The following is a 15295-nucleotide window of genomic DNA, read 5'->3' as shown; positions in this document are numbered from 1 at the left end:
ACATTGCATCATCTCCAAAGTGCAATCTGCATAATGTATACATTGCATCATCTCCAAAGTGCAATCTGTATAGTGTACACATTGCATAATCTCCAAAGTGCAAACTGTATAGTGTACACATTGCATCATCTCCAAAGTGCAATCTGCATAATGTATACATTGCATCATCTCCAAAGTGCAAACTGTATAGTGTATACATTGCATCATCTCCAAAGTGCAATCTGTATAGTGTACACATTGCATCATCTCCAAAGTTCAAACTGTATAGTGTATACATTGCATCATCTCCAAAGTGCAATCTGTATAGTGTATACATTGCATCATCTCCAAAGTGCAATCTGCATAATTGCATCATCTCTAAAGTGCAATCTGTATAGTGTACACATTACATCATCTGCAAAGTGCAATCTGTATAGTGTACACATTGCATCATCTGCAAAGTGCAATCTGTATAGTGTACACATTGCATCATCTCCAAAGTGCAATCTGCATAATGTATACATTGCATCATCTCCAAAGTGCAATCTGTATAGTGTACACATTGCATCATCTGCAAAGTGCAATCTGTATAGTGTACACATTGCATCATCTCCAAAGTGCAATCTGCATAATGTATACATTGCATCATCTCCAAAGTGCAATCTGTATAGTGTACACATTGCATCATCTCCAAAGTGCAATCTGTATAGTGTACACATTGCATCATCTCCAAAGTGCAATCTGCATAATGTATACATTGCATCATCTCCAAAGTGCAATCTGTATAGTGTACACATTGCATCATCTGCAAAGTATATACATTGTATCATCTACAAAGTGCAAATGGAAGTATATACATTGCATCATCCCCAAAGTGCAATCTGTATAGTATACACAAAAAAAATGAGTCACCATATATTGTATAAGGAGGTTATGCTTGAAATATAAACCATTGTGACACAAAATATTGCGTTTACAATTTTTTTTATATATCTAGTGCACAGCTATTGCAGAATATGTATTTGTTCTAAATCAGTGTAATGTAACAGCCATTGGTATACAGTGCAAATATTGAGCTGTAAGAGAAAATTAATAGTTAAAATGTTGTTAATGTTACAGTCTTCTCTTGTAACAAATGTGGTATCATCTAAGGAACAAAGCAGTTTACTAATGTGCTATCCATAAGTTACCACATTGCCTTCGGTGAAAACAAATACACATTGTGGATGTTTCATAACCAAGTCATCGAGGGCTCTCATGCATATCCAAGGTGCAATTTAGCCCTGCTGATAGATTGCTTGTGAGAAGATGTTGTAGAAAATGGTTATGTCTTTAAAACATAAGAACATTTATTGCACAATATGATATATTCAAAGGTACACTGATTGATTTTTTTTAATGATAGTAACAACATAATTTCAATATTTTGGTAACGGCGCAAAACAAGTTGTATTATTAGGCCAAACACATAGAAAAAGAGGAGATGTGATTTGGACCTGGACTTCAAGAGAGCTATAATACTGTATTCCAGCTATTGTAAGATGTTACATTTGCTGTCTGGAGGAAAACCAGTGCTCATTTTCATGTTTTATGCCAGATTTGTTTGTCTCCTGTGGTTCCTACTGAAATTTATGACACAAGTACATGTGATAACATTTCAACCTTATATTGAAATGTTTGGAATCCTGTTGTGGTGAGGATAGTGATGATGACGGTGAAGTCTTGACTGCATCTTGACTTTTGAAACACCCAGTGAGTGGTGAAAACTGTTTATTGAATGTAGCTATAGTCCTCCAAACACATATTTGTTGTAGCATGAGTCTCTCTATGTTGTAAGACCCCACTAATTTTTGTCACCTGGTGCAAGACAGCCAGTTTCTCTGTGTGGCCGGACAAGCCCATCAAGCCATCAGCCATTCTGGCATTGACCTTTGAACATGTGGTCTTTGAGTTCTATGCTTTAGAAAAGATCAATGATAAAAATCAACCCCATTTTCTCTCACTCCCATGATCATTTTATGCCACAAATGAGTAGTAATAGCATTTAAAGGATCTTTACCTGTGTGCAGCAGCATACATCCCAACATTGCCTTAAAACAGAGCTTCCCAAACTCTGCCATTACGGTCCAGGTTTAAAGGATAACTATGCTTGAGTCCAGATGGTTAAATAAACTTAACTGATATACTAATTAACTCACCTGTGCGCTAGCATGGATATCTTTAAAATTTGGACTGCAATGGCAGAGTTTGGAAAACTCTTATTTAGAGGTTACAGAGCACTTTGTGGCATCAGGCAAAAAAAACAAAAATGAATGTGGTCATTCCATCTTCGGACATGGGTGGTCATTCCGAGTTGATCGCTAGCTGCATTCGTTCGCTGTGCAGCAATGAGGCAAAAAATTTCACTTCTGCGCGTGCGTATGCGGCGCAATGCACATGCGCTAAGTACTATTACAACGAACTATGTAGTTTTACACAAGGTCTAGCAAAGCTTTTCAGTCGCACTGCTGGCTGCACAGTTATTGACATGAGTGGGCGTTTCTGGGTTTCAACTGACCGTTTTCAGGGAGTGTACGAAAAACGCAGGCGTGCCAGGAAAAACGCAGGCGTGGCTGGACGAACGCAGGGCGTGTTTGTGACGTCAAAACAGGAACTGAACAGTCTGAAGTAATCTCAAGCGCTGAGTAGGTATTGAGCTACTCTAAAAAGATACAAAAAAATTATGCCGCCGCTCTGCGATCCTTTCGTTCGCACTTCTGCTAAGCTAAAATACACTCCCAGTGGGAGGCAGCATAGCGTTTGCACGGCTGCTAAAAACTGCTAGCGTGTGAACAGCTCGGAATGACCACCATGGTCACAATATATCCCATTGCTACCTAACTCCCCACCCCTACAATATCTTTTAATTTACAAACGAACTAGTGGCGGGTATGGGCAGCACTTGTTCCTCATAGTGAAATCACTGCTTATTAATTGCTATTTTTTTCTTACATCAATTACAAATTACAAGTATACTATTGCTGGCTTTTGAGATCCTGTTAAGAACCGTAAACATAGTACAGTATATATTATTTAATTACCTGGTGCAAAAGAAACATATTATAAGCCATATGAACCAATCCCTTATCATCTTTTAGCAGTCTAGTGCAATCAGACTAATGAATACAAATTTCTGATTGGTTGCTGTGGGTTACAGAACATGTGTTCCTCTTACAGTATTTAATTCAATAATCCCCATGATGCTGTGACTTTCTGATATGCTAAGATGCGCACTGTGTAAACTAACATTGAATAATGTTTTAATAACTTAGAACCTTATTACTTTCTTACCTTACCCTACACAGCATGGTCTATAGTTTTATTATAACCATAATTAATGTGCTTCATCTCTTAAGGGAAAGTGACTATCATAGCAATGTTGACTGAATCAAATCTTAAAGCCACAATTAAAATTATTTCTAATTTAGAAAACTGAAGTGTTACAAATATTTTTTCTTTATAATTTTTCATTAAATATATAGAGATTATGGAAGCAATAAGAAGCAATGGAAATACAGAAATCTGGGGGTATATTTTGATTTTGCTCGATGTTGGGCTTCTAGAGCTAAAACACACATTTACTAACATTTAAAAAAATAAATATAAAAAATAACCTGTTAGTAAATGTGTATTTATGCCTGGAAGCCTAACATCGAGTAAGATCGATGTTAATCATTCTGAATTCAATTAAAATCGATCAAAATCGACCTTTAGTAAATATAACCCTTGGGGTTACTAGATATTAGATGATACATCTTTATGGCAAAATCATTGAAAAAAATTTTACATTATACAGTGTACTATGGCCCTCATTCCGAGTTGTTCGCTCGGTATTTTTCATCGCATCGCAGTGAAAATCCGCTTAGTGCGCATGCGCAATGTTCGCACTGCGACTGCGCCAAGTAACTTTACTATGAAGAAAGTATTTTTACTCACGGCTTTTTCTTCGCTCCGGCGATCGTAATGTGATTGACAGGAAATGGGTGTTACTGGGCGGAAACACGGCGTTTCAGGGGCGTGTGGCTGAAAACGCTACCGTTTCCGGAAAAAGCGCAGGAGTGGCCGGGGAAACGGTGGGAGTGCCTGGGCGAACGCTGGGTGTGTTTGTGACGTCAACCAGGAACGACAAGCACTGAAATGATCGCACAGGCAGAGTAAGTCTGGAGCTACTCTGAAACTGCTAAGTAGTTAGTAATCGCAATATTGCGAATACATCGGTCGCAATTTTAAGAAGCTAAGATTCACTCCCAGTAGGCGGCGGCTTAGCGTGTGTAACTCTGCTAAATTCGCCTTGCGACCGATCAACTCGGAATGAGGGCCTATATTTTGTTCAAGTTATGCAACATCTGTGTTTTTTTGGTGGTCTAGTAATAGTTTTTATTGCATGTTTGTCATGTCTTGGATTTGTGGAAGCGATGCTCACTTTTATAAATGCCATTGAACTGTGAGGAAACTCTCACTGTAGAGAGAGACTCACTTAAAATTATGTAAAGTAAAAATATAATATTAAGGTATTTTTATTTAACACGTTTTGTATCCTTTGAAACAGTTAAATAAACAAGTAAGAAATGAGCTATACATTTCTATTTATCAGTCTGCTTTTCTTGTAACACTTAAATGGTACTGGTTAGTAAAGTGTATAATACGTGCCTACCAACTTGCACAGAGGGAGTTTGTGTGCAGTGCTTCTATTTGCACTAATGTGTTCATATTTCCACCAAACCACATAGATTTGCAGAGCAAGGGGGGTAATTCAGAGTTGATCGCAGCAGCAAATTTGTTAGCAGTTGGGCAAAACCATGGGGGTCATTCCGAGTTGATCGTAGCTGTGCTAAATTTAGCACAGCTACGATCTTCTTCCCTGACATGCGGGGGGACGCCAGAGCACAGGGCTAGTCCACCCCGCATGTCAGTCCAGCCCCCCTCGCAGAAGTGCAAAGGCTGCGCACAGCGACGATGCCTTTGCACTTCCAAGAGTAGCTCCCGGCCAGTGCAGCTTTAGCGTGCTGGCCGGGAGCTACTCATCGCTCCCTGTCCCGCAGTGGCTGCGTGTGACTTCACGCAGCCACTGCGGCTAGCCCCCCATTCGGTCCGGCCACGCCTGCGTTGGCCGGACCAAACCCACAAAACGGCGGCCAAATGCCGCCGTTCCGCCCCCTCCCACCCAGCGATTGCCTCTGCCTGTCAATCAGGCAGGGGCGATCGCATCTCTGCTATGGCCTTCGGCCATCTGGCATGCGCTGGCACACTATGGCGCCGGCACATGTACAGCACGGACCCGTTTGCTCTGCTGCGTTAAAACGCAGCGAGCGAATGGGTCAGAATGACTCCCCATGTGCAGTGCAGGTGTGGCAGATATAACATTTGCAAAGAGAGTTAGATTTGGGCGGGTTATTTTGATTCTGTGCAGGGTAAATACTGGCTACTTTATTTTTACACTGCAATTTAGATTTCAGTTTGAACACATCCCACCCAAATTTAACTCTCTCTGCACATGTTATATCTGCCCCCCGCCTGCAGTGCACATGGTTTTGCCCAACTACTAATAAATTTGCTGCTGCGATCAACTCTGAATTAGGCCCAAGAAGGCAACATTTGCCGTGTAAATTATTGCTGCTTTATAAATCCGTCCAGACTCGCACGGACTCCCGCACTTCCTGCTTCTCTCAGGCTGTTACATTTAGCCTTAGGAATCTAATCCAGGGAACTAGCGTAACCATAACTTTGCTGCCTAAACATGAAAAGGTTACTAGTATTATATCTGCATATGTGATAATTGTTTGACCCAGACCTCCCTGTAACCTCTGATTAAACACTCCACTTGGAAAAGTTTAAAGGGGGGTACACACGGAGCGATAATCTAAGCAATCTGACTAGATTGCTTAGATTTTCAGCAAGATCTCTCCATGTGTAGCCCTAACAGCGATAGCGATGCGCAGCCCCGCGCATCGCTATCGCTGGTGCTAGATTGGCCTGACATGCAGGCCAATCTAGCGGGTCGCTCACTTCACCCGCTGGGTGAAATGAGCGGCCCTCCTGTCTCCCCCCGCACGCTCAGCACACATCGCGCTGTGCTGAGCGGCGGGAGAGATGTGTGCTGAGCGGTTCGCTCAGCACACATCTCTCCCGCATCGGCCCGTCTATATGGGCCTTTAGACTAACGTGTAACTTATCAAACAACTAATATAAATACTACAGCATACAAAATATGTTAACCAACACATAGGACCAACAGTAAACTGTAAAACAGTGAGACAATGAGAGTTCAGACTACACAGAAAGGGGCGAAGTTTATTTATAGTTTAATCGCACCGAGTGGTTTTGCAATACAGAAATTAGATTTACATTTGCAGAGTACAGTATCATTATTGAAAGGGCTTGGGTGAGTGCATTTAGCCTTCCACTATCATTTTATGCAATGTTCTTGATACATGCTAGCTAGACATTGATTGGTTGATATAGGTTTCTTCTCTACTTGTCTACTTCTTCACTCTTTAAAAGGTTTGACACATTTCTCCCATTCTTTGCTGTACAAAGAAGAACATGGCCATTTTGTACTTGCCTACTCTTCCAGAAGTTGTGTGAGGCTCCTGATTTTTGGGGTAGCCCCCTGCACCCCTGGAAGAGCAGGCAGATCTCCTGCATCCTGCCCATATCCTAGTGAAACGGGCAGGATGGAGAGGTAATCAATGGCATTCATGAGTCCGTTGGGTGGGGGAGGGGCTAAAATGATGAGACTCGCATAATTTTAGCCCTGCCCCCTTCCCGCGGACTCACAAATATTCCCTTTTTCCTGAGATGGGGACGGGGCATACTGATGTCAGAGCCCAGCCCCACCCCCTGAAGTTCCATGCAGCATCTCTTCTCAGAGCTTCTTCCGGAGAGGAGAAATCAAAAGTAGGTAAGTGTGGGCCATTCCACCCTTTTTGTGTTTTGCACCAAGTGATGCGCTTTGGATCTTTTAATGAGATACATTTTCCATGTTGTGCTCTGGAAGAGATGCACTCCAAACCATGTATTAAAAAAGCTTATCACACGCTAAAGTACCACATGAAATAAAACAGACCATGTTTTCCCTAAATATATTGATTTATTTAATCCCTTAAATGTAGCTAAACTGAACAGTAGGAACCATATTGTAAAAACTGAAAAATGCAGTTTAATGGAAAGTGTGGTAATAAAGTGTTAAGAGGCTTGCCATAAGGTAGGGGTCAAATAGCTGCTGTTAACTACCATGGGCTAATTGATCTGCCAGGGCTATTCAGTTGGAGCCCGCATTCAGCCCGCAGGCTGCACCTAACGCAAATTTTTGTTCGAGTCTGAGGGAGGCTTAAACGGAAAAAACTGCATTAAGGGCAGAGGTGGATTGGCCATAGGGTTCACAGGGAAGATTCCTGGTGGGCCGATGCTTTGTTTGAGGACATGTGGTCCTTTTTATAGACATAATGAATAGGATGCTAAATAATTTGCATATATGAAAATGACTTTGCCACTTAGCCTGTGATTGCAGATGATCTAGTGTATGCTCTGTCTGCCTGCTTGGCTGACATATAAGATTGAGTGAACAGGGATTGGGATACGGTTGGTGTAATAAGCAAGAAAATATATATATTTCTAAAGAATTATATAGTTACCTAAATTCTGAAGGTGTGTCATATAATGTGCTCATAATATTTAATTTTATTTATTTTTAACTTCCACCTTGATGCTGGACATGCCCACTATCTGGAAAGTTTTTGGGGGAGGGTGCTGCTGCCATGGCCCATGGCTAGACCTTACACCTCTGGTGCTGCCCATGTGGGGCCACTAGTACAAATTTTTCCAGGGCTGCTTTTTGTTCCCAATCCGCCCCTGATTAAGGGCCTAATTCAAGGTTGAACGCAAATGTATTAGCAAAAGCATAGCTGCAATCCATTGCAAAGTGAATGCAAATCTGCACACAAAAAAACAATACACGCCCACAGTGCATACTAAAAAAAAAAAAATCAGAATACACAAAATAGAAGTCACCCTGAAAGCTATGCAAATTAGCGTTAGAAGCAATTATACTGCAGTTTCTTTGCAGATTAGCGTTCATTTGCACTAAGCGAACCTCTGCCTCAGTGTTTCCAGTACATAAAACTACAAACACAGGGTAATGTGCATATGTTACTAATGTCCTAAATTGTAATGCATGAACAGTTTGAATGATGCACTTACTAAAATAAGCTAAACAAAGGAATTAACCTGAAATTCAGAATGCATAAGGGTCAAACACCTGCAGCTAAAATGGTGAGGCAGCACACAAGCTGTGTGCGATTTTACTATACAACATAAGCTGTGCGCGATTATTTACTAATTGTGCAGCCATTGCATCAATCATCGATGTTACTGCTGCCATTATAGTGACATGCACAGTGTGCGTATCTCTATACGTTTCCAGAATCTGCATTGACTTTTTCTGTACTTTAAGCTTGTCTATCTGCAGATATGCATATGAACCACCCTGGACCCAGGTACATACCTCCACTACATGCCCCTGTTACACCCAGATTTGTAACTTTGCGGAGACTGCCCGCAGACACCCATCTGCCACACCTTTTTAACATTGTTTAGTTGAGGGGTTCTTTTTATGTGTAAGTCTGCTGAATAATTTAGCGGAGGTGATTTTTATGCTTTTCCATATGCAAATACAGCGGCGGACATGCGCCGTGCAAATTATGCACATGCGCAGTGTATCGATTATCGGAAACTGCAAATGCATTTGCGTTCAACCTTGAATTAGGCCGAAAATGCCCTGATTGCAGGTGCCGCAAACGTGTTAACTAGTGGTGGATTTTACCTATGGGCTCTCCACCACCCTGATCAGTGTCATTGAGCCAGATGCATTCCGTGACTGCACTGGCTTCACTGTGACTGGCAATGATTTCCGATTGGAAGACCTAGCTGCCAGTCACAAACAATACAGGCAGTCCTATTGGGAGGTGTTTCCTCGCTCTGGGACTGCCAGACTGGGCTTCGATAAGTAGAGAGCTGGCTTTCCATAGGAAGCCATATGCTGACTTTTGTGCAGCCTGATCAGGCTTTATGGGCTGCAGTCGATACAGTCCAAAGAAGCTGGGGGTTTGCGCATGCAAATTAATGTCTCTACTTATGCTCATGTGCTGGTCCCAGTGCCTGTCAGCTCCATTGCACAGGCACTGTGACCCGGAATCTCCTCTCTAGCATGTGTAGTGGCAGCCCCTCTAACTAAAAAATGTAGGAGCTGCTACTGGTGTTTGTTAACCCATAGCTCCGAGAACTTATCCCAGATTCTATGGGTTAACGCGCATTAGCAGGTAATTTACTCCTCGTGGAAAAGGGGCTGTAATTGAATAGCCCCAGGTGTTAAAGCCCGAGGCTACCAACCTTTTTCCCAGCACAGTAAATTACTGCATCTAATTAAATCCGGCCTTTAGACTGAAATTCGTATGCCTCTCCACTCATTTAGTGATATCTATTTAGTACAAGTGCTTTAACCCTTTCATGCATAGGGGCCACTATAGTGGACAGCTATTTTTAAGTCATTATCTCCTATAGAAACTATCATTTGACATCTCTAGTGCATTGTGTTCTCTTCTTGGGAGCTCTACTAAAATTAGAAGGTATGCCACCTAGTGGCAGTTTTTAATTCCTACAAAAACAATAAGGTCAAAATGAAATGGCTGAGAAAAATTCACCAGCACCAAGCACTTCAGATTTCTTTAAAATATTTCAGATATCAGAGTAGGTACACAAAATAAATTCAAGAAAAATAACATTTAGAGTATAATATGGTAGATGTTTTGATCAAATACTGAATTAATTTTTTACACAGTTCAGGTAAAATAATATGTCCACTTCAAGGGACGTCATGCAAAATAATGATCCATACTGCATGCATGGCTTATCCTGGCATATAGGCCTAACCTAAGTATTTTCCTCATGTAATAGCCAGATTTCAGCACTTTATGTATCATTATATGTTATCTTAACTTATTTAGCTTGTAAATAATTTAAATTATTATCATTAGAAGCAGCTGTGGTAGTAGTGGACGATGCTTTATTAGTATTGCTTTTATTGTCTCCAGACATCAAGAGCATCTGGCAACAAGGATAGGCACAGAGTGGTATATAAAGCACATGGGAGGAGTATCAGCGTGTTGCGATATATCCACACAGACACAAAAACAGGAGATGGTACATTTGGGTGGTCTGTCACTTTCTTGATGTGACTTGGCTGCTGTATCGAATGTCTGGATTCCATGAACAGAATCTGTTGGATTTCAAAGCATCCATTTATAGCTTCATTAGTTTTATAGTTTAAAAACAAAACTTATTTGTGTTTTATAAGCCCTGAAGACTAATAAAAAAAAAAAAATCTTGCTTTAGGTTTTCATAATTAATTGCTGAAAGTATAAACCTGGACTGCTACATAAACTAGTGAACATTTTATTTAATCACTTTAAAATGGCAACAAAAAGGGCATTTTGAGCTGGAGCACCAATGAGAAGCTGCAATAATTGTGGCTTCTCATTGGTCCTCCCACAGTCACACACCATTCAAAATGGTTTCACTACAGGCAGTGAGATTGACTACAAAGCCCAGGTAAAAATCACTATATGTAGCAGTCCCCGAGTTCTGAAGATGATGTTGTGCTGTAATGATTCAAACCCTCTCCCAGGCAAGATGCAATGAGTTTGCAAACTTCTTTGCAGATAAAATATCCACGATCCGGGCTGTAATGCGGCTCCAACTCTATGGAAGTCACTTCCCCGCACAGTGCGAGAGGCCCCAACTATAGACTCCTTCAAAAGTAGACTCAAGACTTTCCTGTTTACTCAAGCATTCCCATAATGTCCCTTTAGTATCTACATGCTTCTATATTTTATGAAAAGCTTTTCTGTACTTTATTATTTTCTGTATTATATTATGCTATGTATCAGTCCTATTTTAGAAAGAGCGCTATATAAATAAAATTATTATTATTATTATTATTATTATTATTATTATTAGATAGTTCCGCTTTAAGTACTAGGAAGACACAGTATATTAATCATCATTATAATTACAGTTATTTTATAGTACAAGTGTCTTGACTGTAATATATGGTATATTAATTGCAATTTTCCTCATTCTAGGTACATATATTGGATGTTTTACAGATAATGTGGAAGAAAGGACTCTGAAAGCTACAGTGTTTTATGATCTGAGGAAAATGACTATAAGTCATTGTCAGAGCGCCTGTGCAGAAAGGTAAATAATGTCTATACCTTTAGATTGGGGTTTGGAGCAAAAGTTCCCGCTAGTATCAGAAATCTACTGATAACATGTTTGAAAATGTAAAGTACTCAACACAAATAGTCAGATTAATACTGTCACTATATAAATAAACTACGAATACAGTACATGAAAAGTCCAGTTCTGATCTCTCCTCTGCAAGAACTGCTTCCCTGCTACAAACATGCAGTTGTGTTATCGATGCCCTGCACATTTTCAGATAATAAAGCTTAATGGGAACTGTGATATGATGGACCCACAAGTAAATATCCTTACTGCAAAATTAAAACTCAATATAAATGCATGCTTCTTAAAATATATATAACTTTTTGTATGCATAAACATTTTATTAAATCAGAAAACGCAACATCTGCCTGTAAAAAAGTGTACTTGCCCACTGGGCCAAGTCAAATATATTTTGACCAAAGGGTTGGGGTGGATTGGCCATAGGCTACAATAGAAGAGCTGGTTGAAGGTATGCATGTTATTATAATAATAATAATAATAATAATAATAATTATTATTATTATTATTATTATTATTATTATTATTACTACAATTTGCTTTAAATAAATAATTTGTATCTGCTCTGTGTGGTCATCTGGGCCAGCTCTCCAACTCCCGATATAAATATGTTTCTTGAGGCGTGGATCAGTCCAAGCAGTCCCTCTACTTCCTCCGCTTTGCTCCTTCCCAGCTTTGACTTCCCCATTGGTGACCCTTTAAACTCACTACAGTGGATATTTGTGGAAAAGTGGGAAGTGGGTGGGCAGTCCTCCCACATTTTATACAAGCAACTATGCTGAGAATTAAAGTCCATGGGGTTGATGTATGAAGCAGTGAAAATAGTGCAGACATGAGACTATTACTACTAGTAGCAGATGGATGGAACTTGTATACAAATAAAACAAACAATTATTAATATCACCAGGTCACCCACCCCACCCTCCTACCTCGGCTATCTCTATCTTGCCTACTTCCTGCCCTCAGGTACCCATTTACATGCTCATGCCTCATGTCATCTGTCTGTCTCTCTTCTCCCCTAGATTGTAAGATCCTAGGATCAGGGTCCTCCTCCTCCTCTTCTCACAGCCCTCTTCTCTAGCACTTCAATGACAGTCTTTACCTACTCAGTGGCCATTTATTCCAGAATTCCTCTCACCCATAGCCGTTCATCACTTCCAGTGGCTCTATTTCTGCTAAACATGCCGCTGCTATTGGAGACAGGTTCCACCCTTCGCTGATTACTCCCTCGCTTACCCTTCTTCCCAGATGTATTGTGTTCTGAGAATTGTGATGCTAATTGTTACCTCTGCTCTGTTTTGGTTACTATAATATAATGTTCTGTGTACCCTGTACTGTCCTACTGTATGAGGGCGCTGCGGACCACTTGTGGCGCCTTACAAATAAAATATAATAATATCACAATGGCCAGAGCAAATAAGAATGGTATGACACTTTTTTTGTCTTCACACTGTCAGTAACATCAAATACTGTCCACTCATTTGTATGAACATTTCTGTTAACTAATAGGCTTCTTTAGTGTTGCAAAGTGGAGCAAAATAGAGAAGCTATGCTTTCCCAATCAGCATTTAAAAAAAAAATAAAGTTTAGATAACTACGTCCTGCAGGGGCGTCTCTAGAGAGGAGGAGACCCATGTGCAGACTCCGTGTGTGGGCCCCCTCCTCTCCTGTAGCCGTTGCGTCGCTGCAAGTGCTCTGAACGCACAGTGCCAGAGTCTACAGCGCATGCGCAGGACTCAGAAAAATGGCTGCTGCACCATTTTTTCGGAGTCATGCGCTGTAGACTCTGGCACTGTGTCAGAGTCTCTAGTCATCAGTGGGCTAGCCGCGGCGTGATGGCTACAGGAGAGGAGGAAGCCCACGCGCGGTCAGCGATGGACTCCGGAAAGGTAAGTATAGGAGAAATGGGTGCTGCACCCATTATAGAAACACCTATGACCTCCTGCTAATAAATAAGCTCTTAATCTGCATTTTTCTAATATGAATGTTTTTTTTTTACTGCCCAATATAGCTTATTAATTTGCATTATGCAATTATTAGAGAGGGAAATGCAATCTAGATTACCTTCCCAAATTGTTTATGATATTAGCAAAGATACAATTAGACAACAACAGAGATTGCCCTCCAGAGGCCATATTTAATTAGTATTACACTTGGTTTGCATTACCCATTTTGGTTATTTATTTTTGCTCATGCTGTAATGTGTAAGTTGCTGTTGTAGTAGCAGAGATTTACCCTGACGAAGCAAATGCGAAACGTACGTAGGACCTGAGCGTCCTACGTATCTGTCTCTAATGTCCTGCTAAATGTATAAAATATATTAACTGTACTCACTATCTTAATTGAGAAACGTATACTAGTATAGAATTAATTATTGGTGGAGCGGCGTAACGAAACCCCAGTGAATAGCGGTTACTGTGGCTACCATAGTGCCTTGTGTGTTCTACCAAATGTATGAAATACACTAACTACATTTACCATCTTAGTCGAGAACGTATACTAGCATAGAACTCACTATTGGCAGAGCAGCCTAACGAAACCCCGGGGAATAGGGGCTATCGCGGCTACTACTTTGACGATCTAGGGACCATATATTTTAATGTGGATATAGATAGTTTTCACATGCTTGAATAGTGGGACATTTAACTATACTGATAGATCCTCGATAAAAAGATCTGTCCCACTGTTACAACATAAGCCTGGAAAACACGTGCATACAATTGTATTTGGTTATACTACTACCCGGCATAACGGGACCTCTGTAGATATACAGTGTCCGCATTGATATTGGAGTGCTCTGCAGACTCCCGAAGAGACAGGGAGGATACGCATACGGCCATTCATATGTGTGTGTAATAATTAACGTGATTCTCATGAACTTGTTGTGCATAGTATATGTAAGATGATCTTTAAAAAAAGTTACAATGCACCAAGTAATTTAGTCACCTGCAGTTATTCTTATATATAACTGCACACACAAGGAGGCTATATTGAACCTTTAAATAAGCGGGTTATAAGCAAGCTGTATAATATACCCAATAAGGGATTATAACAAGTATCAAAACAAAAAGAAGATATTCTTAGAGGGGAATGGGAGAACCTATAGGAATTTAATCTCTATCTGAAATTGGATGAGGTCTGACACTGATAAGTGAGAGACCTGAGAAAATTGAATCAAGTATATAGGGGTCATCTCAGTCCCAGAATTATTGCAAAGGACCTGACACTATTAAGTGAGAGATCCATGGGTATCTTTGATACACAGATTGCCACTAGAATATACTCACAAATATAATCTAACAATACCTGACACTGTAAGTGAGAGGTAGATGGACATCTGACACTATAGGTGAGAGATGATCTATCAATATACATTGTACTATTATACGTGAGTGACACCTGACACTATATGTGAGAGGTGATCTGTTGATCTAATTGACCCTAGATATACAAGATATTCTTACTCTGAAACCTGACACTATATGTGAGAGGTGACTCGGATTATATTTCATTGTTTACATCATAAGAGACTCCCCCCTAATAGGATCAGATTTAAGTATACAGCATGCTAGTCCTGTACCCATTATCCTGGATATAATTGTAAAGACAAAAATCACACGTCATGATGGCCTTGCACTAAATGAACCTGTGGCATGAAACTGTATAACAATTGTTGCAGGACACATGATTATTATGCTGCAAAGTTCCATCTAATATTATTTCTGGGCAACAAGCCAAGGATTTTCACAGGAGCACAAAAGTGATACATTGTTATGAACCTATGGTTATATAGTATACAGTTGTATCCAACGTTCTTTCCAGGCAATATGCTAAAATTGTTATAAGAGTACACTAATGACATTGTGACATTGCGTCATATCATTATTTACAATATTTAATAAAAGTAGTTATATAATATTAAGGATTCATACAGAGACATATAGTGAACAGATACTAAAGAGACGCTCAGTCGTTT

General features: G+C 40.2%; 1 protein-coding gene across 1 annotated transcript in view; it reads left to right on the top strand.

Moving 5' to 3' along the window:
* The window catches only part of WSCD1 (WSC domain containing 1), a 259167-nt gene that overhangs the window by 110431 nt on the left and 133441 nt on the right, over nt 1-15295 (top strand). Inside the window, exon 3 of the mRNA XM_063956006.1 lies at nt 11157-11271. Coding sequence (XP_063812076.1) covers nt 11157-11271 — 115 coding nt within the window. The remainder of the gene's footprint in view (nt 1-11156; nt 11272-15295) is intronic.

The sequence above is a fragment of the Pseudophryne corroboree genome, chromosome 2 (assembly GCF_028390025.1).
Source record: "Pseudophryne corroboree isolate aPseCor3 chromosome 2, aPseCor3.hap2, whole genome shotgun sequence".
Classification (NCBI taxonomy): domain Eukaryota; kingdom Metazoa; phylum Chordata; class Amphibia; order Anura; family Myobatrachidae; genus Pseudophryne; species Pseudophryne corroboree.
Note: the sequence above shows the minus strand (reverse complement) of the source record. Positions and strands in the feature narration are given on the sequence as shown.